Source organism: Cottoperca gobio, chromosome 20 (assembly GCF_900634415.1).
Source record: "Cottoperca gobio chromosome 20, fCotGob3.1, whole genome shotgun sequence".
Lineage (NCBI taxonomy): Eukaryota > Metazoa > Chordata > Actinopteri > Perciformes > Bovichtidae > Cottoperca > Cottoperca gobio.
The window spans coordinates 4,295,417-4,319,498 of NC_041374.1; the positions used below are offsets into that span (position 1 = coordinate 4,295,417).

The following is a 24,082-nucleotide window of genomic DNA, read 5'->3' on the forward strand; positions in this document are numbered from 1 at the left end:
GTAAGGACAAAACTTAATGGAGAATGAATTCAGAACAATTCGGTTAAGACATACCAATTCTGTGTCCAGAATCCACTGCGCTACGTTGATAGATATTACAAAACATCTCATTCAATTATGAACTCAGGAATATTTGAGCCACGCTGAGCGGGTGGCAGCGGTTTATTCTAGTGATGCTGGTTGACGGTTCACTTTTTCTTTTCTCTTTGTTGCATCAATCTCTTTTGGTCAGACGAAACATTTTAAGATGTCACCTTGGGCAATATGCATTTGACCTAATTAATTAATTGATTGAAGAAAACATGTACAATGTTTTAATTAGTTGAATCTTTGGTTTCTGACCAAACACCTGATGACACTCCTATCAGCCTCAACTGTTGACTGCATGATCAGCAAATGACAGCACGCTAACACGCTAAACTAAGTATACTGACGTTAGCATTTAGCTCAAAGCACCATCGTACTATAGTACAGGCTCACAGAGCTGCTAGCATTGTCATAGACTCTTATTCGTCTCTTAACTGCATTGCCGCACAATGATGAGGACAACAAAACAAAGCAAGACTTAAAAATATGTTTTAGCTGTCCTGTGTTTCACCAGCCATTACATACAGCTCTCTGTGACCCACTATAAAGGATATTTTGAAGCCTTACCGCTCAGAAGAGTCCAGATGAAACGGTCTGAGCTCCTCCAGGTGTGTGTGCAGGCCCGTATCTGCTAGCATCCCGCTGGTTATTTAGCTGCTAGGCTGTTGAGTTCTCATTGTGTCTACATCTCCGCTGAGTCGCATGCCCCCTGCTGACCTACGAGCAACCCAGACTAACAGCCTGTCACATTGTTTGGGCTTCATGCTGACCAAGAGATGGCGCTTGGACTCTGCAGCTCTAACGGGAGACAAACAGGGAAATTGCCTTTCTGAGAAAACGAGGAAAATAAAGCTCCCTCGCATTGTGTTTGTTACAATACGGCTCCTGAGTTGCTACGTTTAAGGCTAATTGACAGTATATTCTGAGAACTATCATGAAGAACACTATTCAACACCAAACAGCATTGAGTTTTCAGTCAGATGATGGACAATAGAGGTAATCTATTGTTTGTTTAATGTGAAACTATATTGAGTTCCAGTACGCCACATCCACACTGTGTCCTTTGTAAATATTCAGTTTAGGAGTGCACATTAATGGCTACACTGATTTACAGACTCACACACTCACACTGACTGCCCACACACACATTGGACAGGTTTGATTACCACCCGGTTATTCTGTGTGCTGGAAATCAATGAGGCAGGGAGCCAGGGGAGAGGCTGGTTGGCTGACGAGCTCGGCACTGGCTATAGCTGCTAATTAAAGCCAGGGAGGAGCCCGGGGAGAGGTTGTCAGGGGGGGCAAAGAAGAAGAAATCTGCAGCCTGTGAATAGTTCTGGGCTGATCCTGCTATAAATCTGTGAGAGATAAGCTACGAGGGCATCCTTGCTCCTTGTTTCATAATCGCTTCATTAGCTTTGCCCTGCTCAATGATCGGCGTGGCGCTGTTGGGACAGCACAGCTGCTCTTTGTATTTTGTTCTTCTGTTCTTATTCTGTGTGTTCTTTTAACTGACAAATTGCGGGTGAAAAATGTCTTGTTTTTTTTTGTGTTGGGGAAATTGTGCATCCATAGATGAAAACAGATATTCCCAATAGGTTGCAGGAAGTTCTCATAATCTTCAGAGGAACTGTGAAAACACCTGCAGGGTGGACTCCAATATGAATCTGACAAAAGCATTTTAAAGACGAGTGATTTGTTCCAAGGACAGACTTATTATGTAGTCACTATAACTCGTCAGTTTGCATTGTCATGACTGGAGGCTGCAGTCGGACTCTTTATCAGCTTCTATCGGCCTGTTTACCTCCTATCAGGAACATATGCTGCTAACCTTGGCTCGGGATTAACTCTTACTCTTATACTTGCGGGAGAGGAGAGCTGCTGATGAATACCTAAAAAAACCAGAGGCCCAGTTTGAACATGAACCCTGAATGTTCTCTCAAAGTGAAGGAAATGTCCCAAGACAGAAACAATTTTGTTTTTCAATCATACAAAGGCTGAAGGAGATTCGAAATTTCACTGTTTCAAGTTTTGAAATAAAATGTCTGGTGTTTTTTCTCAATGTGATGACATTTAGCTGCATTTTGGCTGCAAGAATGTCAATTTTAAGGCATATTGTAACATTTAAGAAAGGAGGGTATTGCTGAATGATGAGTGGCCCCTGGTGGTCAACAACAGAACTGCAGCAAAAGGAGAAAAACATCTGCATTTTAGACAATCTGTCATTTAGAAAACATGTATGACAGTATCTGTATCTGATGCTATGTTTGTGTTTTGTTTTTCAGTGCTGCCTGCAGACAGTGCTGTAGACAGGAAGCCAGGCACACACCCTTTGCACACTGGTCTGATCCTCGGCATCCTCCTGGTGATGCTCGTCATGGTTGCTGGCGTGCTGATCACCGTGTACATCTACCATCACCCGACCTCCGCAGCCAGCCTCTTCCTCATTGAGGTGAGTGGAGACGATGGTGGATGCCAAAAACAAATTCTTCATTAAGAGTGGAAATGTATTCTTTTGACCTTGGAAACGTTGGAAAATCACCACAAGGAGAATAACAGCTCAAAGTTAAGAAGTATTCAAAAAGACTTCTTAAATTAAAATAAATTACAATTTAAATCTGCATTAATATGTTTGTTCCTTTGCTGGGAAAATGATATTTACTGTTTTTGTTGACTACCATTTATGACTGAGAATACAGTTATGAATGTGCACAAACCTTTAGACATAACAGTGTAAGAGCAAGAAGAGATATCGGTACAAAAACACTCCATTCAGTGCTCGCCGCATTTTATCCTTCAACACCTGACTCGTAAATATGCATTGAGATTTTCAGAGGGGGGGATGATGAAACTTGGTGCAGTCTTTCTGAGTGTGCGCGCACACAGCATGTGCTGTTTGGAGAGTCCCTCGTTTATTTTTTGGCATACTTACTTCATGTCTTTAAAGGGTAAGAGAAGTGATATCCTATATTTTTATTGTTTAACAAACAAACCTCATGAGAAGGTGTCTGCCTCGCTGTCTAACTTCTCGACCCTCTCATTTGTTACTACAGAAGAGGTAAAGAAAACTGCTTACAAATAAAGAAATTAATCATTTTTGAAAGGCAAAATAATTCCCTTAAATTGATGGGCACTGTCACTACTCACTTTGTAATTAGACGCTTAATAATTTATTATAAGTGAGCAAAAATGTGAAATTTCGGACAGTTATCACTGACTTCGGGACACAGTCTGGCTCCCCTTAGGTCACAGACAAAGATCAACCTCAGCCCTAACCTTTAACCTTGATGACATTGTTTATCTTAAACGCTGTCCTCACGCATGTCCTCTCCTGCTCACAGAGGCGCCCAAGCAGGTGGCCAGCCATGAAGTTTCGCCGGGGGTCGGGCCACCCAGCCTACGCAGAGGTGGAGCCAGTGGGCCAGGAGAAGGAGGGCTTCATCGTGTCCGAGCAGTGCTGAGGGAGGAGGGGGCGTCTGCATCCCCGCGACCCCCCCACCCCTCCTGTGCCGGCCCTCCTCCCTCCTGTGCCGGCCCTCCTTCCTCCTGTGCCGGCCCTCCTCCCTCCAGCTCACCAGGAACCTCCAGGATCTGCTCATCAGTGTACACAATGACTCGTTAAGAATGCGGAATCGGCCCATTGAGTGCTAGATGAGACTGGATACAGCAGCCAATGATATGAGGAAGTGAAAAAGCCCTGAAAACTGATCCCAGACAAGCCCATTGTTCAGCTCCTGTTGGCAAAGAACTGACCTACTGGGGACAGAGGGAAGGAACAGCATCGATGTCATCGACTCAGTCAGCATTGGTTAAGTTTTGTTCGACTGCTATCATGTTGCCATGGAGGGATTGTACATCCTGACTGCCTGGACTGGTTACTGGTGTGGTTGAGGGAGGAGCAGGGTGAATTATACAATATATATTTTCAGAAACAATACAGAGTATGTGAACAGAGATTTCCACTTTATTGTCGGTGGGGTTATACTGTATAGGCCTTTGTATATCCATCAGGTTTTTACTTCTTTTACTTTTTCTTTTATTATGTTGTTTTCACAGGGGTTGGCACATTTATCTGTACAGACCGTCGGTATTGCTTTTCAATACCATAGCAGGCTTAATTGACTTTTCCACTGCCCGCTCTGCACGGAGAGGCGGCAGCTGTGCGATATGACGTGAGCTGAAGTCCTGTCACAGCGATCGATCGCAGCTCGGAGAAAAGCTCTGAACATTCAGAGGTTCTGGATTAGTTTGTCATGTTTGGCTGGTTTCATTTTCTGAAAATGAAGTGTAAGATGTTTTGTTTTTTCATGGGTGATGGGCACACTCTATCTTTTGATTCCTTACATCATGGATACCATTTTATGTATTTTCTTTGTTTTACTTTTGCAGTTTTTTCATTACTGCCGTGCCATTTTGTCCCTGGCTAGAGTTTGCACTTTTTTTCTCATTTGACATGTGGTACTAATGCAAAATTACAAGACAGGCGCTTGTGAGTGTGTATGCTGAATATATTTTCTAAAGTGTAAGTGATTCTGTGTGTGTATATGCGTGTGAATGCAAAAGAGAGCAGTACATTACATTAGGGATTGGATATCCACCTGCTTTATAGGTGCATATGTTTGAGCTGGCTCTGCACAGGTGATTCTTATTGATTTGAATCTAAAGTATCTGGATACAGTTTGTGTAAACCAGAAAACACACAGGTATGGTTGGAGTTTATTGATTTTACAGTGTGGTTTACTTTCCCAGTATGTTGTCAGCATAACTATAGGCTAGTCTGTGTTTGTTAGAAGCGTCTCATCCGTGTCAACACATTAATGTATATACCAAGGCCAAAACATTTGCAGATTCAGGTACCTCATGGCAAACATTTGTTGTATAGCAGTATAGTACAGAAAAAACTTTTTATTTTTTATGAGTGGCCTTTTTTTCTCTACTTTTTTACTTAAATGTGAATACTGTTCCAATCATTACTCTCACCAATCAATACACACGTTTTCTGACTGGACAAATTCAAACATTCACTTCTACTGTTAAACAAAATCATGTATTTACACCAATGATTGTAGACTCATTTTAGATCAATATCCTGGAATTCTACTGAAAAATAAAAACGTGCAATATTAGCCTACACCCATTCAGTTTGACACTGTAAATACATGAAAATAACACTCAAGTGGATTTTTTTGCTATTCACAACTTGTCATCACATTGAGACCAAAGACTAATCAGCATCATATTTTCAAGTATTTACTTCACGTGTTCACGTGGCGCGAGCGAACCGATCACATGACTCCGCAATTTAATCTGAAATTTATTTACGGTTTTAACGTTTATTGCAGGTGATTTGATAATTAATAATAAATGCATTACAAGAATATTGGCCACGGAGAAAACGGCTCATTGCCCGCCATGTTCCTGTAAATAAAAAGATTTATTTCGCAGTTTACACGAACATCCAGCGTTGCCCCATTTTATTCTTCTGTTGCTGTTCGAGGTAAATGCCTAATCTCGCGAGAGTTTCTCAAATTGAGTGTTAACATGTAGATACGACCGTTAATTTACAGCACTACACTTCTGTGGGCAACATTATAATAATGTATCACAATGATTGTTAATTAAAGTTAGGCTGTGACTAATCAAAACTCCGGTTTAGACTAATTTTCGGGACGTCTAATCAGCAGTGTTACCCAGTAAGGAAAGTAGCTATCAGCTGTCCTAAAAGTCGCCTAATTTGCGTGTAATTGTAATGGACGCTGTAGGAGAGAGGAATAACGTCGTGGGAGACAAAGTGAGTAAAAAACACCCTAAATATGTTTAGAGCTACACACTTTCTTTGTCACTAGTCGCTTCTGACAAAAATAAATCGCCAAGAATATTTGAAAGCCACCAGAATTAGCCAGAAAGTCGCCAAACTGGCGAAAGTCGCCAAACTGGCGACAAACTGGGGGCGGGGCTTAACTAACGGCTGACCTCTCATCTAAACGCATTGTAACCGTTTCATCTCAATACATTCATTAACAACCTACACATCCAAAGATGCACACAAGACTCATGCACAAATACCAAATTAAGGACTCACTGGCTGTTTCAAACCTTCACACAGACCTTTCTTTACAACCACACAGATCTGATGTGGTCTCATTGGTGTCGAACATGGAGGACAAACCCCTGCTTTTCAAGCCCTATTTTATGACTCCACATAACTCCTTTCCACAGCAGTGTTTGAAAAGTGAACAGGAGAGAGTGGATGATTAAGTTTAACATGACAATGGGGTTTGTAATGCGTACAGATAAGTTTATCAATATTGTTCAAATGTATCCCTGCAGAGAAATGCTCTTAGAACATCTGCTTGTTGTACACTGCCACCTGAAACTGCAAGTGTTTTTATAACCACTGTCAAAATGCAGTCAGAGAAAGTGGCTGAAGGTTGGATTTGTTTGTGTTACACACGTCTACACAAAAGCCGAAACACTTTTTTTTATCATAGAAACAGCAACGTCTTCACTTGCTTCACTGGACTTGACTAATCACTTTCACTCCCACTTACTTAACAATGTTATGACAAAAAGCAGCATGGAGGTGTTGAGGTTGGTTACTGCTTTTTCTCTGATTTATGGGTTGTATTGAAAGATGTTAAAAGGCACACTGATTCAGCGAAGATTGCCAGAGCTAAATATAAAAGAAACAAGAACTGTGACCTTGTTTTATCTTATCATGAGACTCAAAATCACACAGTATCATAGCTGTCTGTAATTTCTGTAACTACTGTTGTTTTGATTACATTTGAAATAATAAACAATGTTAAAAGCAAAGACATCCTCTGAATAGTGCTAGTGTACTCCTGTTGCTGTGCAGAACTGCCTGCTTTTCATGTAAGTGTACATTGGGCTATATTTAAGAAGTACCATAGGATAGAAGGAGCAAATGTCATAAAACTTTGTGTGTGCATTCAAAGCACAAGTACAACAGAGAAACAATGAGCAGCTGGGAGACGAACTCTTCTGCATTATTCTGCCACTATAATTAGTTTAAAAATGCATGCCAATAAGATCTTGGGACAGATTCATTTGGAGGAAAGCCGAATTCTGACCGTCAATGCTCATTCTGCAAGTCAATCACTTAAAATCTTCCCACAGCTTCATGCAGCCAATTTCGCTTCTAAGAGAGCACACACTTACACATACTTTATATCATCTATATGAGTTCTGAAAGAGAGCATGACAGTGACAAATGTTGTCGATTTTGTGTGAAATTCTCGTTTATAGTGGAACTGCTTCCTTGCCGATTTAGGAGATAAAGAGAGAGAAAGCGGAGAAAACAAGACGGCAAAGAGGAGCCAAAAATACATGAGGAAAATATTATTGACCATTCTGTAGCACAGAAAGGACAAAAAGAGAATTAAACTTCTATAATGTTCCGTACGAGCACTATAACTCAAGGATTAGAGCCAGGAAGAAATGAAGTGTGCTACATAAAAACAAGCCCTGCACATTTAGCCTATAAACAAAAATAAGTGGGTGTTAATCGTGGGGACAGCCTATTACATTCTCCAAATCAAGTTAATGAATCTACTGTGTAGGCAAGGTCACACCAGTGCTGGTAATCATTCTGTTGTAAAGCATCGTCCCATCGCCTCTGTGCGCTGTTGTACTGCCATCTAGTGGTCAACTACGGAATATAGCTGCTGTACATAAAGGAACTAAATCAACCGAGATGGCTACATGCTGAGGTTTAATGCATCATGTTTCAGTCATTTATTTTACGATGCATTTCTTCTAAATTATTACATTACAAAAAGACGTCTAATTCTTTGTTACAGAACTATATTCCCTGTCTCAACAAAACAAGACTACATGTGTCTCCTCATATGCAGGCTATTTTGTATACTAGTATTTAAGCTGCAACAATTAGTTGAGTAATTAGCTAGCTGGCAACTATGTTAAAAGGTTAATTAATAGTTTCAGGTTTTTTGAAAGCAAAAATGTCAAATAGTCTCTGGTTCCAGCCTGTGAAGATTTACTGCTAATACATTTTGTACTGTCGGTCAGATAAAACAACCAATTTGAAGACATTAACACAGACTAAGATTCATCAATAATGAAGAAAATAAGTGAGTAAGTTGCAACCATAGTAAGCTTTATAGGTGACTAAGCTTGTGGCTTGCAGTAACAGCCCAGGTATTTCAAAAGCACCTCATATACTTTTTAAAAAATAAATTAAAGCACATTTTAGTGATACGTCTTCACCTTTTCAATTATTCAAGGAACAGGCCCCAGAGTTTGATCAAAAAATACTTTTATTTGGACCTAATTCAAAGAACATTACAGTGTAATTCTAACAAGCATATGTACTGTAAATAGAGTAGGCCAATAAGTCAAGTTGAAGGCCTACAGAGGATACAGCAAATGAGAGCGATGACTGCATCGTTCATTAATTTCTTAAGAGTAACTTGATTCACATTCTGACTTTGAAAGTAACTCAATCCGCATTACAAATACTGCTACAAATGTGGGTTGTGTTAGGTTGCATTGGCCCAACAGCAGTTCCTGTACACGTCTGCTATATCCTTATTTTGTAACTCTTTTTCAATCAATGTGTTCCAAGACTTCCCTTTTTATAATTATTAAATAATTCTGCTGTTTTCTGACTGGTGCATTAGTTAGTAGTTCCATGTCACCTCACTCTTATCATTCAACCAAATAAAATATGACCCACATCTGTAGCAGTACTACTGAATAAAATAGAAAAATAAAATATCAGTCCTTTAGTCTAGCCTCCCGCAGACCTACCTCCTGTCTAATATTTCAGTACTAAATGTCAACAAACATGTCTGTATGTTGCCCACACTGGGTGAAATAGTCAGTCATAGTGCATATCGGAGTATACAGCATTGGGTTTGCTCTTCATCATGCAAATGAATGAAAGCTTCTTAAAAGAAACAGTATCGACAGCGTTCCTGCGATAACAGGCTTTGAGTCAGTACATTTCAATCCTGGCTATCAGGACCTTGAATTGATGGCGAGAATGAAAACATGCAAATTTAAGTCCTGAGGGACAGAAGTGAGAACTGATCTGTGACATTTACAAAGGATTGAATGCAGACATTTTACAACCAGGGCCCTTAAACTAACAACCACAATAGCAATTTTACTAGTACCTGATTTACACATACATTTCACCACGTTAACTAAAACTAAATAAGCAGTGTTCCCAAAAAAACCTGACAGTTATATTGGTAACAGAGTATAAGAATGATCTGCAGCAGAGGGATATGTTCAAGCCAAGGATTCACTGCTGTGGTCTTTATGCTTTGTGCAGCCAGGCCAGTCCTCTAACGGCCCATAGACAGACCGGACTGGAGTGTATAACTGGGTCACGCAACCATGGTCGACTACAGTATGTAACCATGGTTACCTGCGCCAAGGATGTAATGTTTTCGGCTCGGTCTGTCTGGATTGCGGAAAACTACTTGTCAGATTGTTATGAAACTTTGCAGAATGGCTGATGGTGGTAAGTATCGTTACACCTCATGTCTACATGAAGATTTGAGGGTCTGTCCAGAGCAGCTGACCATCTAATTATAGTACACCCCAACAAACAAAGAGTTGGGAGAGTCTCACTGCTTGTACAGCCGGCTGGAAGCTTGAACAAGTGAATATTTGCCACTTTTGGTTTTTGAAGATTATTTAAAATATTATACTAAAATCAAAAGTAGATTTATTATGTCAATTAATAAACTAATCGTTGAAGCTCTTCATGGCACATCCTTGCCTCAAATACATCCCTCTGCCACACAGTGAAACAAACATGTGAAAGATTAGTTCAGGGGAAACAAAATCACTGCTTTAAAGCGACACAAAACAAATAATAACTGTGCTTTATAAGTGCACTGAGAGTGTAATAAAGGAAAGCATTTACAGTTTGGTCACAACAAATGGGAATCGTTAAAAAAGCAATTCCCTCAACAGTCACCGACAGATTATTATAGTAACAATTTAGCAGTGCAGTTCTGCTGACGGTATACGCCAAGACGGAAGGAGTGTACACACTGGGTTTTAAAATGATGACGGTCATAAATGCAACAGCTTGTGCTTCCTTGTTTTAGATTAAACTAATTCCCTCCCATCTCACAACCCTCAACATACTAGAACAAGAACATCTTGAAAACGTAAGGGCAAAATATCATTACATGTTAAAAAAGGGGAGTAAATCTTTGGACAATATGGAAAAAAGGGCGATTATGTCGCAAAGGCCTCTCGTATCGTCACAGTGAGAATCATATAGGGCACACAGTAAAATGTCTAATTAAAATAAAATAAAACTTCCACTGGTTTTTACATTCAGTGGAATTTCCGTTACCTTTTTACTTTCTTGTCAAATAAGCAGATTTGACGTCAAAAAAGTAAGGCAGATGCTCCGTTAGTTGTGGTATAGAGGGTCTTGTTAATCTAGAATCAAACACAGTGCATTATTAGACGGCCTCCATTTTACATTAATAGAAATAAACTCTTAACATTCTAAAATATTCTAAAAATAAGTGCATCACTCACTGGAAAGCGACTCCACCTCCATGACTTTGGACAAACTCAGCCCAGAGTTCTGTTTGGGCCGTGCCCCCAGCTCCCGCCCCTCTCTGGCTGGATTCTCGTTTTCATTCAGAGGTTTCTTCTCCTTCTCCGCCTCCTCTGGCTTGTAGTAGCCTGCCTCCTCTGCCACCATCTTCTCCACTTTCTCCAGCAAGCGCCCCACCTGGGGATGCTCCCCGAATATGCAGTTATTAATGACAAAGTACCTTCGCTTACACTTCTCCAGCACCCACTGCAGCTCCTTTCCCTCTCTGCGAATGTACCTCTCGATTGAAATGGTCCTCAACACGTCCGCCCAGGTGAAAACCACAATCGTGTGCTTCCACACATGCTCGCCGAAGAGGCTCACGTGCTCCTCGATGCGAGCGCGGTCCACTTCTGTGAACATGCCCACAGGGATGGCGAGCAGGAAGACGTGTGGACCTGGAGGGCAAAGAGATGCTCCCCTCACTAACTCTTGTTTATAGGAGGGTGGTGTATCTTGGGCGGAGAACCAGCCTGGAGTGTCCACCACAGTCACCTGCCGTCCCAGCACCTCTGTCTCTCTCTTCACACAGAATTCGGCGGCTCGCTCCAAGTGGAACTCCTCTTTGCCTAGGATGGTGTTTCCAGTCAGGCTCTTCCCCGGCCACCTCCAGCCCAGCACCACCAGACGAACTTCAGGTAAGCGGTTGGCCTCCTTGGCGGCAGCTGCTGCCTGTTTGGCTTTCTCTTCTGGTCCAAGGGTATCTCCAGCTATGGTCATTAAATGTATGCATTTCAGTGTTAGTATAAAGTTGCTGTAAGACTTTACAAGCAACTTATACTAACTACGATTATTTATATTACCAATTAATCTGCTGAATATTTTCTCAATGAATCGTCTGATCTGTAACATAAATCCAGTACACGAAGACAAAAACAATACTTTTGAAGTATTCAATATATAAAATGTGTGTGTTCTTTGTGTCATATGTTGTGAATGTCAATACAATCTATAGAATATTATTTAAATAATATTCTTCTGAAAACTAAATGTGTTCATTTGTTTTGATAACGTTACTTCGGATGTCCTGTAAAACACGTTTATCCATCACGTTAGCGGTCCAACTTACTAATAACAGTTAATAACACGTACGTGAAACATTTATTTCCATCTGTCATGACATTTAAACTAGTTACGTGTTTTTTTACACGCGTCACATTCCGGTTTGGTAGGTAACGTAAATGTTTAGCCTACAAACACTTTGCTAATTTAGTGCTAATTTGAATAGCCACGGAATCTCCCCATACGTGTTTAACAACTCGTACATTAACTATAGTTATAGATCATACAAGTAGTGACTCACCGTCCGTATGAAGTAGTCTACTCGCGTCCATACTGTCCTAATCCTAAACGACGTTTTATTTAGGTATTTTTAAGAATGGGCGGCTAGTTCGCCGGACAAGGACTTCCTCCTCAGTTTGACAGAAGCGGTAAGCTAACCGGAATGTGAAGATGTTGCTTCCGGTCACATCTTTCAAAGTTAAAGCCTGTTACGAAACCGGATGCAAGATAATGACAAAAAAGTAGCATTTTAGAATGTCAATACAGATTAATATAAAGTGAATTGATGTATATAAAATCTAACACATATGTTGATACCATTTGTAATCCAAGCAAATCTAATTGTAAAGATAGTAATTAAGACAATACAATTAGACAATATGTAAGAAATAGGTTTATTGGACATTGATGAAAGTAAGCAATATATTCACAACATTAATGCAGAATCAGACTCTATGTACAGAGATTACAGTTAAGCATTATGTGTTAACAGCACAGTCATATCTTCATTATGTCTTAATTCGGCCTTTGAAAGTAGTGCATTCTGTACAGACTAAGTTAGTATGATCACTGTAAAGAAAGGAAAAGATAAAAAGAGAACATAAATCTAAAATACATATAGTTTTTTCCTTCACTTAATTTCTTGATAAATATCACCTGTAAAGTGGCACTGCTAGCCGCTTAATATTATAACGCTCTTAATTTTCCCTAAAACCTTCAAAAATAATAACAAAAGCTAAACAATACAGCGAGAGCGAGATCTGGCTAAGTACATTAAGGCTGCCTTAGTGTGCTTAAGTTGCCCACGATGCCAGCATACGCATGTCATCATCATCTTCAACCCTTTTCTTGGTTGCTGTAAAAAGAAGGAAACAGTTAACAATGAATGCCATGACATTATGGAACATTTATCAGGCTTAAGGCTGAAACTAAGGATTAATATAGGCATCAAATTCCCCACAAAGTCATTTTTAAAGTGTATACGTTTAAATAATTCTACACGATACTGTTGGTCAGATTTTGTCTGCCAAAAAAAACCTAAAAAACGTTTTCAGGTTTTTATTACTATGCAAAGAAAGTGCTGTTCTTTCTGGATAAATAACAAGTCAATGTCCTCAGTATTAGCCATATGCTTGTTGTTCTAGTTAATTTCTTCTGAAAATGGCTTGTACATTTTGAAATGAGTAAACTGTAGTAATTTCGCCTCTAATATAGTGTTGCACTTACTTGCGCGGTGACTGGTCCGTTCTGAAGGCAGTTTAGATCTCGGCACACTGGGTAGTCCGCCCATACCCTTCATACTGTCCTCAAACTCCTCCTGTTCCAGCTCTGCCAGCTCTGCCATCAGCTCATCCTAAGAAAACACATTAAGTATACAGGATTTAGAGTTTTGGCAGGTGCATTTATGTAGCATGAAATAGTTTAGCAAGCAATAATGCTATAAATGTTTTAATATAGGGAGTAAAAGATCTCAACCTCGTCAAATGTCTCGCCAAAAGGTCCGGAGATTGCGTCGCTAATCTCTCGGGCTACGTCTTGTTGCTCTGTGATGTCCTGCATCAGATCATCTATCTTGCCAATGTCCCTGAAAAGAACAGAAGATATAGAGAGAGGTGAAGATAAAAACATGATATCTTTTACTTTTTGATTCTATATGAAAACAATTAACTGGAGATTAAAGGGCTGTAGCTACTGAGTCATTCATTATTGATAAGGATAATGGTTATGTTCCCTTTCATGTATTATTCATAGTGTTTATATTTAGGCTATACATGTTAAATGATGTGTCCAGCCAATTATTAATACTGATAAATGTTCGACATTTTTTACCAAAATCTTGATTTTTTTTTTCTGCTTATAAAAAAGGCCATGTTCTTACATGTTCTCGTGGACCTGCTTCATGGCCTTGGCAGCAAAGCCCATGTTCTTCAGAACCTCTGTGTTGGTGTGCGAGTTCTCCAAAGCTTCCCTCTGAAACTCGATGGTGGAGAGCGTGCCATCGATCTGCGTGAGCTGCTGCTCTAAGCGCTTCTTCCTCTTCAAAGCCTGCAGAGCAGCTGATACAGAAATATTATGTAAATCTTTGTGATCATTTCACACAGTGCCTCTAGTATCTGCCGTTTGTTTAAGATCTTGTAGTGCTGGGCGTTAACAAAGAAAAGATAAAATGTTCCTCCCTAATTTTTAGTCTGAGGTGATTCAACGAGCAATGCAGCACATCAAGGTTTCACATGAGAAAACAAAGGGACACTGTAGGATTCTCGCAACATTCAGGTTGAATAAAATGCAATAGTTTTACAAGTCATCTCACTTGTTACAAAAGTTCATTGTGCCTGAAAGTATTTGAACATCTTAAAATCTGTTAAAAGTTTACAGTACTCCATTTTAAGCCACGGGGCACACAATAAAAGCCTTTGTCAAATGAAAACAGGTGCACAGATATCTTCAGACCTGGATAAAAGCATACCTCGCTTGTTTTTGGTGCCATTCTTCCTGGCGATCATAAGTTCCTGCTCAATTCTCTTCTCCAGGTAGTCTTGTTTCTTCGTCAGCATTTCTTCGGTTTCCCGGAGTTTGTGAATGGCCTCTTGGGGTGAAGGTCCTCCCCGCGACCGGTGGTGTTTGGATGAACTCGAGCTGGAGCTCCCCTTGAATAATTTCGCGATTTTGCTCATTTTTAGTAGCTTTTGGTGTAAACTGCGAAGGTAGCTAAATTGTACACGAGCTGTTACAGCCGCTGTTACAGGCGGGTGTGTTACGAGCAGATTTTCCAGCTCGACGGCTTTGTGTTTTCAATTCAAACCAGCCAGTGAACGCACCTTTCACCACACCTTTCATCATTACCTACATGACGTAGTGACACCTGACGCCCTGCACTCTCCCTCCCCTTGAGCTATATTTTCTATTGGTTAAAGTTGGTTAATAACTTAAATGAAATATAAGAGAAGCATTTTGTGAAAGATCAGTAAATAAAAAAGCCAAACCTGCGTCCTAATTGGAATATATATATATTTATAAATATATTATATGTGTCGTAGTGAAACAGAACGAAAAAAAAAAAATTCAGTCACGTGGTTTCACTGTTGGGGTCAAAGTTCGTGTTGACATCCGCAGACTCGCAGTTATAATGGCTGAAATACAGATTGGGAAGCATTGTCAGATCGATTTCTGCAAAAAGAACGGTCTGTTTCATCTCCACCTGAGTAACAATACGCAAATATATTGACATGTGGTATTATTCTAGCGTATGTGTTGATATGAAACACACCGAGCGGCTCTTTAGCCGGGTTAGCCTATGAGCTAGCTAGCTCGCTTTAGCATTGCAGGACTGTCAGTAGCTACGGTAGCTAGCAAGCCAGCTGCTAACTAAATAGTTTTAATCACGGCGGAAGACCCGTTCAGTTATTATAAACAATAAAAAGAAACGTTTATTGTGCAGAAATTGTGTTTGGCTCTCGGTTAACTAGTGAAATGAGTCAGCATCACTGCTACATCAATGCAATGTATTAACTTTAATATCTACTTCTATCTACCATAGTTATATATCAGAATTCAACCCATAAATAAGTATAGCATGTTGTACCTAATAGACATATTTTGACAGCAAACAATGAGGTGTCTGTGTTTTGCAGTTTGTTGTTGAATTCAGCTCTCTGATTAACTGAATTTGTTCTCCTCATTCTCCTTTAAGATTTCCTTCCATTTGTCTGTGATCTGTGCAATGGTGTTTTCTGGTACGAAATCACTTCCTCCCAGTGTAAAGAAATGTCCAAATTTAAAAGAAGTATTCAGAACCCGTACTCTAATTGGTAAAGTAGTAATTCCACGCTGTATAAACGCATAACTTAAAGAAAAACAAAATGTTACTGCCTTAAAACAATCATAATTTGCAATATTACTAATAACTACAATCTGATATTATCAGTGGATTTTGGCTCATTACAGTTTACAGTATATTGGTGTGTATAAGTAATTACATTGTTTGTCCTCCACCAACAAGTATTTTTTTTAATGTTAAATCTCTGCTCAATACATATCTTGGTCACAAATCTTTAACAACCAAATGTAATCCATCCCTCGTCAAAACAAGTGTGTTAAAATAATAAGAATGTTTTCAGACTCGCACTCTATTTTCATTATTTTTTATTAACTATAAGGAAGTAAAAGTATATATTTGCATTAAATGGGAATAGTAAAATGAAGTATGTTAAAAAACTTTCTTTGGTATTGCTTTCCTTGCATTTCCTTTTTATTAAAAACTGTATTTTTGTCTCGTACAGCCTTGAGCACAGAAGCAGAGAGGCCCATTCATGTTCAGAGGTACACTGTGTTTTTGATTAACGTCACATATTCCTAATGTCCTTCTTTGATAAGATTACTACTGGGACAGTTTACTCTCTGTTCCCTACGTACTTAGATAACTGGCTGGGTTGTTTTAATATTTCCCTTTGACTTTTTCCAGGAGCCAGTGAAAAAGGAACCCCGGACCGGGGGTGGCAGTACAAGTTATCCATGCTCATTTCAAGAGTGCAAGGGAAAAGAATTGTTGCCAGTAATATGTCCGCAGTGTGAAAAACATTTCTGTTTGGCGTAGGTTTAAATATTTTTTTCTACTTTTTAAACATTTTTATAAAACATGTTTACAGTGCATCCGAGCTCATATACTTCATTCAGAAGCAGCAAAGGAAACGGGTTACTACATTTCCCTCATTATGTAAAGTTTATTAAATGTTCTCAGTTAAAAAAGAAAACTGAAAGGTTCATATTTCTCTTGTTCCTTCCCTTATAGCCATCGTCATCAAGATGATCACCAGTGTGAGAAGTTGGAGGTCCAAAAGCCTCGAATGGCAGCCACAAAAGAGCTGGTGCAAAAGATCGTTGGTTAGTTACAGTGTAGCACAGTCTCTGGTAGTTGCTATGTTGACAGACTTTCTTCTGTGATTCCTCATTTGTCCACATGGGATCAGTATTAAACACAATGCGGTCATCTTTCTCATAACTAAAGTACATCTGTCTGTATTTCTCAAACTACTTACATTTGGATTATGTTTGTATTCCTCTCTTGTGGCTAATCAGAGTCAAAGGACAGATCTAAAAGTAAAGGACGCAGAGGAGCAAAGAACAGTGCAACTGCAGCCAAGGTAGCATTAATGAAACTGAAGCTGCATGCTGCAGGAGACAAGGGGCTGCCACAGGTAAACTCCTAGCTGTCTTGATTTTATTTATACATAGTAGTGGGATAATAACTTTTCATATTGATATTATCTACAGTGTATAACCTCTGTGCATTATTGTGTTTATTATTTTGTCCAACTGAATACTTTCTCTCCTTTTTTGGGCTTTCCAGACAGAAAGAACCTATGTTCAGGTTTATCTTCCTAAAGAATCCAAAGACTCCAGCCAACCCATGTTTTTCTGTTCCAAATGGAGTGTGGGGAAAGTGGTGGATTATGCAGCCTCTCTAGCTAGCCTCAAGAACAGCAATAATGTACTGACAGCTAAGGTAACAGATAGCAAGAGTGCACTGATAATCTGATCTGTTTACGCCACCTTTCAGCCTATGTTCTTCTTTCTTAGACTACCTTTTCTTGTCGTTCTCATAACTTCCCAAAAAAGGAGGATTGTCAACAGCAAAGCTCAAAAACAGTTTCTTCCATAACTACATATAGATTAACTCATGAAATGTTATATATATTTCTTGAAAAAGTCTTAACTGCACGCTTCTCTCATCTCCATTTGTAGAAGCTGCGGTTATGTCATCCTCAGACAGGTGAGGCTTTCCGGATGGACGACACCCTACTCTCCCTGCTGGCTCACACAGAAGCTCCCCTGTACAACGGGGGCAACGTGATCCTGGAGTACCTGGACAATGAGTGCACAGGCCTGGAGAATGTTTCTGACTATATTACACAGACTTGACAAAACAATGATAGCTACTGTGTGCCATTTTTATTTTTGTCAATAAAATGTTCCATTGAAATGTTTAACATTGGTGTGATTATCTTTTTAGTGTCAGGTTTTATTAAATTGAGGATTTCCATGATGCTAGGTGTTCAATTTATGACCACATTCTTGTTGTGACTTACTGCTGCATTATAAATGCTGCAATCAAACACAATACTTTACAACCTTGGTGGGATTGGAACCCACAATCCCCAGCTCTGTAGGCTGATGCCTTAATCCATTAGGCCATAAAGTTATCTTTAAAATTACTTTTACAATTAAAAAGTTATTTAACTATAGCAACACCACAGTTTCCACTCCGCCCAATCTTCTATTCTTTTATATGGATGTCATTTCTTCAGAAATCAGTCAGCACATGTCGTGCAATTTAGCGCAGTTTACAACAACAAAAGCAAGACATAAAATTGGATTACACATGGCAAAGGCAAAACAAATAATGAAATACAGAAAATAACACCAATAAAATCCAGAAAACGGGTATGCAAAAACAATATTAAACCATTTAATAATGAAGACAATAGATCCAGAACAAGTCAGTGTCTGTTTAAACGAAAGACTGAATATACAGTATGCATTTATAAGTATTTATAAAGTTTAAAAGTTTAAAGTGACTGTTCAAAATCCTAGATTGATAATGAATTGAATAAGCAACATACATATCTTAAATACAAGCAAAACAACTATGAATTTGCAGTTCTTGTTTTAGCAGCTGCGTTGAGATAAGCAGTCAAGACATTTGACACAGTTCTGGCCTGGAAATTGACCGAACAACATTTAACCAATCACATTAGATGTCATGTATATTTACAACCAATCATGATAGGGCTTTCGATAAAGTGGGCGTATACTTTAGCCCAGTATATATACACGAAAAGGGGCTGGGTTACCATACAGTAGATCCCGTTGTTTTCATGAGAGTAGATGTGTCTTTGACGTAATCGACGATTTGCAGAAGGCTTGACCCGTCTCGTTACATTACTCACCTTGGTAGCTCGTAAATTGCTACTATTTTGATCGAGTCGCTTAGAAAAAAGCGACTTGATTTAGCTAACACGAGCCTCTTTGTAAAATCAGGTCGAAAGGGATGCCGCTGCAGACAGACTCCGACGGACGCCAACAGTCTTTGGATTTAATCTCATCACATTTGATCGGGAAGAGCAGTTTTTCTATAAATTTAAGAGGCCTCACTATAACACAATCTCGACCGAATGCTTTTGTAAGATGCTTAAACTCCAGTGCGAATTAATAGCGTAGACAAGAAGCGTAAATAACCAGCTAGCTAAGCGCTAGCTAACGGTAGCTAGTCATCAACAAAGCGGGGATCGCTAATCTTTTGCGTCGCAGAGTAACCTGTTAGGTTAAGTAGACGAGTGTGTCGGGCTTGCCCTTTGAACACGTTGCTTTCTGCTGTTGCTGGAAATATTGCTCGGTGAGTAAATTCTGTTTTAACATCGATATACAGAACCAGGAAGACGATTTGTCAACTTCGCCTGAACAGGGTGGGGGAGGGGCAGCGGTGTACAGAAAGAGGAAACTGTTTTGACATCTAGGCCCACATTTTGCCCTCGAGGGGCGCTGCAGCCCCTCCATGCTAATTGTTCGTATTTACAGCAGACAATATAGAATATAATTTATTTAGTGACTGCATTTGGTTGGTTAGACATTGAACGGAAAGCACACACTGTTGCATTGGTAGTTTTTTTTTTATATTCAATACGTAGTTAGTTAGTTAAATACGAAGTCAACGTTTATTTAACGCTAATTTCCTAATGTGTGACTAACATTAACTTAATGTTAATGCCTTTTTGTGTTTGTTTTTCACAGACCGCAATGAAACTGTTGGAAAGCTCCAGCTTTGAAGCCCTCGGCTCGCGACTGTGTGTTGAAACAGGAGAGTCTCGCATCCTTGGCAGGTAAACAAGCCCAATGTCACGTGCTATGTATTGTTACTCTTACAGGAACTTTGTTTCATTCTGATAAGGAAGTACATATGTTTTTGTTGCACTTGGACGCAACACAAGCCTCAGCTGTAATTCTTGTGTTTTTGCACAGACTCTTACAAAACACACACCCCCGTTCATACAAAACACACACCCCATTACTCTTAAGGAGATGCATTCACAGGTCACCTGTTTGTGCAGGAATATTAACAGTCAGACTTTTGTTTGTACCAAAGTTAAAAGCCACTGGAGTCAACCATGACTAACGTTTTTCTTTCAAAAGGAAAAACCTTGTGGTGTATGATGTCATTAAATGTTTATGAATGGTGTGGCTGGTTCAGAGTTCACTAACTCTGCTCTTAAACTGGGGTAGTAGAGCAAACACACACCTGCATGTTGTGCAACATTGTGATAACGGACTACTATGTTCAGAGCCTACACTAAAAGTTCATACCCAACTGACAGTGCATGTTTTTAAATCGGCACTGTTTTAGGCCATCAGCACAGCAGGCTTGCAGTTACAGTGACTGTGTAGTTTCATAAAGGGCGGTGGGTTGTGGAGTTATGCAGCCCAGTCTGAGTGCAGGGTTTTGAGTGTGGGTGGTGAAACTGAGCTTTTGTACTGGTTGTGACCTAGGGTGACGCACGGCACAACATGTCCTCTCACACCACTCTGTGGCTATTTTGGAGACTGAAGAGTGTACATGCATAAACACATACAATAATACTGCATGATCGCTGAGTGCTGCCAGGGCTGCTTAGTGGATTAGTGAGGCAGCCCATTACAGCTGCAGGGCATGCAAGCTGCAGGCTTTAACTAAAAATGTACCCTGAAGGCTTCATTTATATTTATATATTATACATTTAAACCACATAAAACTGCAACAATGTACTGCACTTAAAAGTTGAACAGTCCTTAACAAAATGCATGAAACGAAACTTAAAAGAACACAGCTGGTGTAAGAAAGCATTAGTATAATAATAAACAATGCATGAATGGCAAGCGCAACAATAACTAAACGCATTAAAACACAAAGTAGTATGCAAGCTGCTGTTAGCAACAGTTTGTTGTTGTAGCAGCAGTTTTTTAAAATAAATGTTATCGTGTTGATGATCTTCACGCAGCTCCAATGTCTGCTCGGTCATCCAGTTACCCACAGTGTTTAGTCGGCAGGTCAGCTGTGTTGTGTGTGTGTGTCTGTGAATCCAGGGCAGTTATTTCCACTGTGGTGTCCGTTGCCACCCAAAGTCCCTATAATTAGGCTGGCAAGGCCAGTAAGGGTCTCAGTAGTCTGTCTATCTTTTAAAGGTTGCGCAACCTTTGCTCTTGCATAACCCATAGGTGGGAGGAGGTAAAATAAACACCAGTCTGCTCCACTCTCATATCTGTATACAGTGGCGTCTGACCCAGAAACATGAAGGTTCATGCAGGAAACTTTTAGCAATGGATTGTTCTTAGATGTTTGTGCAGATATGGCTCCCAGGGGAAAGACGAGGGCTGTATCGTCGATTACAGTTATGGGTAATAGAGTCCAGAAATGGTTCAGACATTAAAATACCCTGATGTTCCCCAAATATGTTGTGTACTTGGGCTAATGCAGTAATCTTGAGGCATATTTGCTAACATGTTCACCCATCTGAAATCCCTTTCTTTATGTTCACAGCACAGGGGTTTCATGTAGCACATGAATATTGGTCACACTATATTGTATAATTAATTGATATTGTTTCTTGCCCTGCAGGATGGAGAGCTACTCCTGTAAGATGGCAGGGGATGATAAACATATGTTCAAGCAGTTCTGCCAGGAGGGTGAGCCGCACGTCCTGGAGGCTCTGTCTCCCCCTCAGTCCACCAGCCCTTCACAGTGAGTACTGCAGCCCACAGTGAAGGATAGAGCAGAGTGTTTTCTTTATCAACATAACCTTTTAATCAAAAGTGACGAGACTATAAGGACTTTTCCCTCTTCTATATTTTTCTGTGCAGAATGGGGAAGAGCAGTGAGGACGGAGAGAACCCCCTGAGTGACAAGTGTTGCAGGAAGACTCTTTTCTACCTCATCACCACGCTCAACGAGTCCTTCCGGCCAGACTACGACTTCAGCGCCGCCCGGGCCCACGAGTTCAGCAGAGAACCCAGCCTCAACTGGGTTAGTATCCTGCTCGAACTCACAGCAGTTCATTTTTACCGTAACATGGATACAACCGTATTTATAAAAAAATAATGATAATAATTCTCTCCAGGTGGCAAATGCAGTAAACGGCAGCTTGTTCTCAGCTGTGGGAGAAGAGTTCAACTCTCTGGGGCCGGAGCTGTGGAACGCCATCGACCAAGAGATCAACCTGCAGGGCTGTGACATTTACAGGTACACTCATGCGTGTACTATAAAGCATATAGCTGATGCATGCTGCTAAACCTGTGTCGAGTTGCGGAATATTTAAGCTTGATGTTTTTGTTCTTAGCTACAACCCTGATCTGGACTCTGACCCTTTTGGTGAAGAGGGGAGCCTCTGGTCCTTCAACTACTTCTTCTACAACAAGAAACTCAAGAGGATTGTATTCTTCACATGTCGCTCCGTCAGGTCAGCAGTCGACGCGCATCCACTTGGCTTCACAGATTACTAAAATATAATAACTATAGGAAGTACTCACTTATTGAGTTGTTTCTAAATGATGACAGAAAGTTGTGCACCGTGTACAAATCTTTCATACCTGCAGCGTCTTGAGTGGCTATGGCCGAGATTGTCTTGACAATGAGCTGGACATGGAGCTGGATGACGAGGAGGAAATGGACGGCTTTACTGAGGACAGGTAAGACGGATAATATTTCTACAGTACTGAACTGATGCGGCTGCTGCTTTAGAATACAAAGGATGCAGGAGGTGTTTTGCAAGTATTATGACACATTTCCTGTTCGAATGCACATTTTAATTAGCATTTATATCCTTTTCTTCTCCTAGGTTCCCCAGAGCTCTGTGCGTGTGAATTTCCCTGAAGTACACGCCTCGGCCAAAGAATATCTAGGCTTTCCCCCCCCCCCCATTTTCCGCCACATGTTCCTGCTTTAATTTTGCTGCCTCATCCAAAGCCATTTTCACGCTTTAGATTAATGCATGCCTTCTCTGTGAACCGTGAGCTGGTGTACATTCTTTTTAAAAACCCTGCGGTAACTTTAAGGCTCCTTTCTCCAGTATGGATTTTGACTCCAAGCCCAAACAGCACACACATGCACACACAGGCTTCTCTACACTTGCCACATTTCCAAAGAGACCTCTTCACGGACGCTTAAGAAGAAGGTCTTGTGACGTTCGGTTGACCAACAAAAGACTAAGCGAGCTGAGTTTCTTGCAAATAATGTCACAAAGGAGAGTCCAGAAAGCACCAGCATCTATACAAACTGACAGATTGACACATGATGATATTCCTACCTGGGATGGGGCTGGGTCCATGAAACCCCAGTAAAGAACTGTTTTGTGTGTTGCTTTTTATGTGTGACAGTAATGTTACTGTGACGACTTTTTCAGCACAGAGTTTGAAATTTAAAAACGCTGCATTTATAACTAAAAGTTGTTTTATTGAATCTTATTACTGCGAATGCTCGTCTTTACTTTACACAGTAGGGCATGGCCCAAGAAAACTATTGGCGTGTGTTGCAGCTTAGAAAACGTATCCGCTTTTAACAAATGTCCCATTGTTTGTTTCAATCCTCTATTATCCAGTTCCATGATTAATTTTATACGTCTAAAAATCCAGTATTGTTTTCACTCTTCCCACAACCTGGTTTATTCCTGGTTAACCTGTTTCTAAACGTCTGTCTTGCCAGTGTTTTTCTTTGCTCATTACCTCAGTGCACAGGCTTAATTGAAAAGTGAATGTATAGTACAATTTTTAGAGGAAAAAATAACTTAACAGTAAAAGTCTGTACATTATTTTTTAGAAATTGAGAAGCTCCTTTTACGTTCCTTACAAGTGGTTAGGAGTCTTTTCTTGACTGCTCTGTGCTTCATTTGATTGGCCGATATATATTGCAGATGTGAATAAACTGGTGTCTGAATCATACTTTATATTGGTTCTTTCAGTGGTAAATAATTACTAAAATAAACTTGGCAGGACAGTAACATTTTAATGTTCTAGTATTACGACTCCTATCTAGAATGTCATTTCAAATATGCTGAAAAAGAAACAATCTATTCCAGC

The 24,082-nt window shown here is 40.1% G+C and overlaps 5 protein-coding genes across 8 annotated transcripts in view; 3 read left to right on the forward strand and 2 right to left on the reverse strand.

The window, feature by feature from the left end:
* plxdc2b (plexin domain containing 2b) overlaps positions 1-6,003 on the forward strand; it is a 67,595-nt gene extending 61,592 nt beyond the window's left edge. For both annotated transcript variants that reach the window (XM_029457316.1, XM_029457318.1), the window contains exons 13-14: positions 2,373-2,539; positions 3,429-6,003. In XM_029457316.1, coding sequence (XP_029313176.1) covers positions 2,373-2,539; positions 3,429-3,548 — 287 coding nt within the window. In that variant the 3' untranslated portion in view covers positions 3,549-6,003. The remainder of the gene's footprint in view (positions 1-2,372; positions 2,540-3,428) is intronic.
* Positions 6,004-8,369: 2,366 nt separating this feature from the next.
* gimap4 (GTPase IMAP family member 4) lies at positions 8,370-12,137 on the reverse strand. 3 transcript variants are annotated; one of them, XR_003834190.1, is made up of 4 exons: positions 12,006-12,137; positions 10,642-11,412; positions 10,446-10,539; positions 8,370-10,395 (listed from the first exon to the last, which is right to left on the reverse strand). XR_003834190.1 is itself a non-coding variant. In XM_029457321.1 (3 exons), exons 1-3 carry the CDS (start codon positions 12,034-12,036, stop codon positions 10,535-10,537), a joined length of 807 nt encoding a protein of 268 aa, XP_029313181.1. In that variant the 5' UTR covers positions 12,037-12,137; the 3' UTR covers positions 8,370-10,534. The 3 variants fall into 3 exon arrangements, 2 of the variants coding, with proteins under 2 accessions (XP_029313181.1, XP_029313180.1); XM_029457321.1 differs by having other exon boundaries at positions 8,370-10,539; XM_029457320.1 differs by lacking the exons at positions 8,370-10,395; positions 10,446-10,539 and having other exon boundaries at positions 10,634-11,412.
* Positions 12,138-12,359: 222 nt separating this feature from the next.
* On the reverse strand, positions 12,360-14,849 carry chmp4c (charged multivesicular body protein 4C). The gene is made up of 5 exons (XM_029457322.1): positions 14,451-14,849; positions 13,863-14,040; positions 13,460-13,568; positions 13,211-13,337; positions 12,360-12,839 (listed from the first exon to the last, which is right to left on the reverse strand). The coding sequence occupies exons 1-5, from the start codon at positions 14,656-14,658 to the stop codon at positions 12,778-12,780; spliced, it is 684 nt and encodes a 227-aa protein (XP_029313182.1). The 5' UTR covers positions 14,659-14,849; the 3' UTR covers positions 12,360-12,777.
* A 198-nt stretch (positions 14,850-15,047) lies between these two features.
* zfand1 (zinc finger, AN1-type domain 1) lies at positions 15,048-17,970 on the forward strand. The gene is made up of 8 exons (XM_029457319.1): positions 15,048-15,165; positions 15,675-15,717; positions 16,264-16,303; positions 16,446-16,573; positions 16,773-16,864; positions 17,060-17,178; positions 17,331-17,486; positions 17,726-17,970. Exons 1-8 carry the CDS (start codon positions 15,111-15,113, stop codon positions 17,900-17,902), a joined length of 810 nt encoding a protein of 269 aa, XP_029313179.1. The 5' UTR covers positions 15,048-15,110; the 3' UTR covers positions 17,903-17,970.
* Positions 17,971-18,813: 843 nt separating this feature from the next.
* maf1b (MAF1 homolog, negative regulator of RNA polymerase III b) lies at positions 18,814-23,949 on the forward strand. Its single transcript, XM_029457433.1, has 8 exons — positions 18,814-19,376; positions 19,772-19,860; positions 21,630-21,752; positions 21,872-22,034; positions 22,129-22,250; positions 22,348-22,467; positions 22,604-22,696; positions 22,846-23,949. The coding sequence occupies exons 2-8, from the start codon at positions 19,778-19,780 to the stop codon at positions 22,868-22,870; spliced, it is 729 nt and encodes a 242-aa protein (XP_029313293.1). The 5' UTR covers positions 18,814-19,376; positions 19,772-19,777; the 3' UTR covers positions 22,871-23,949.
* Positions 23,950-24,082: the final 133 nt, after the last annotated feature.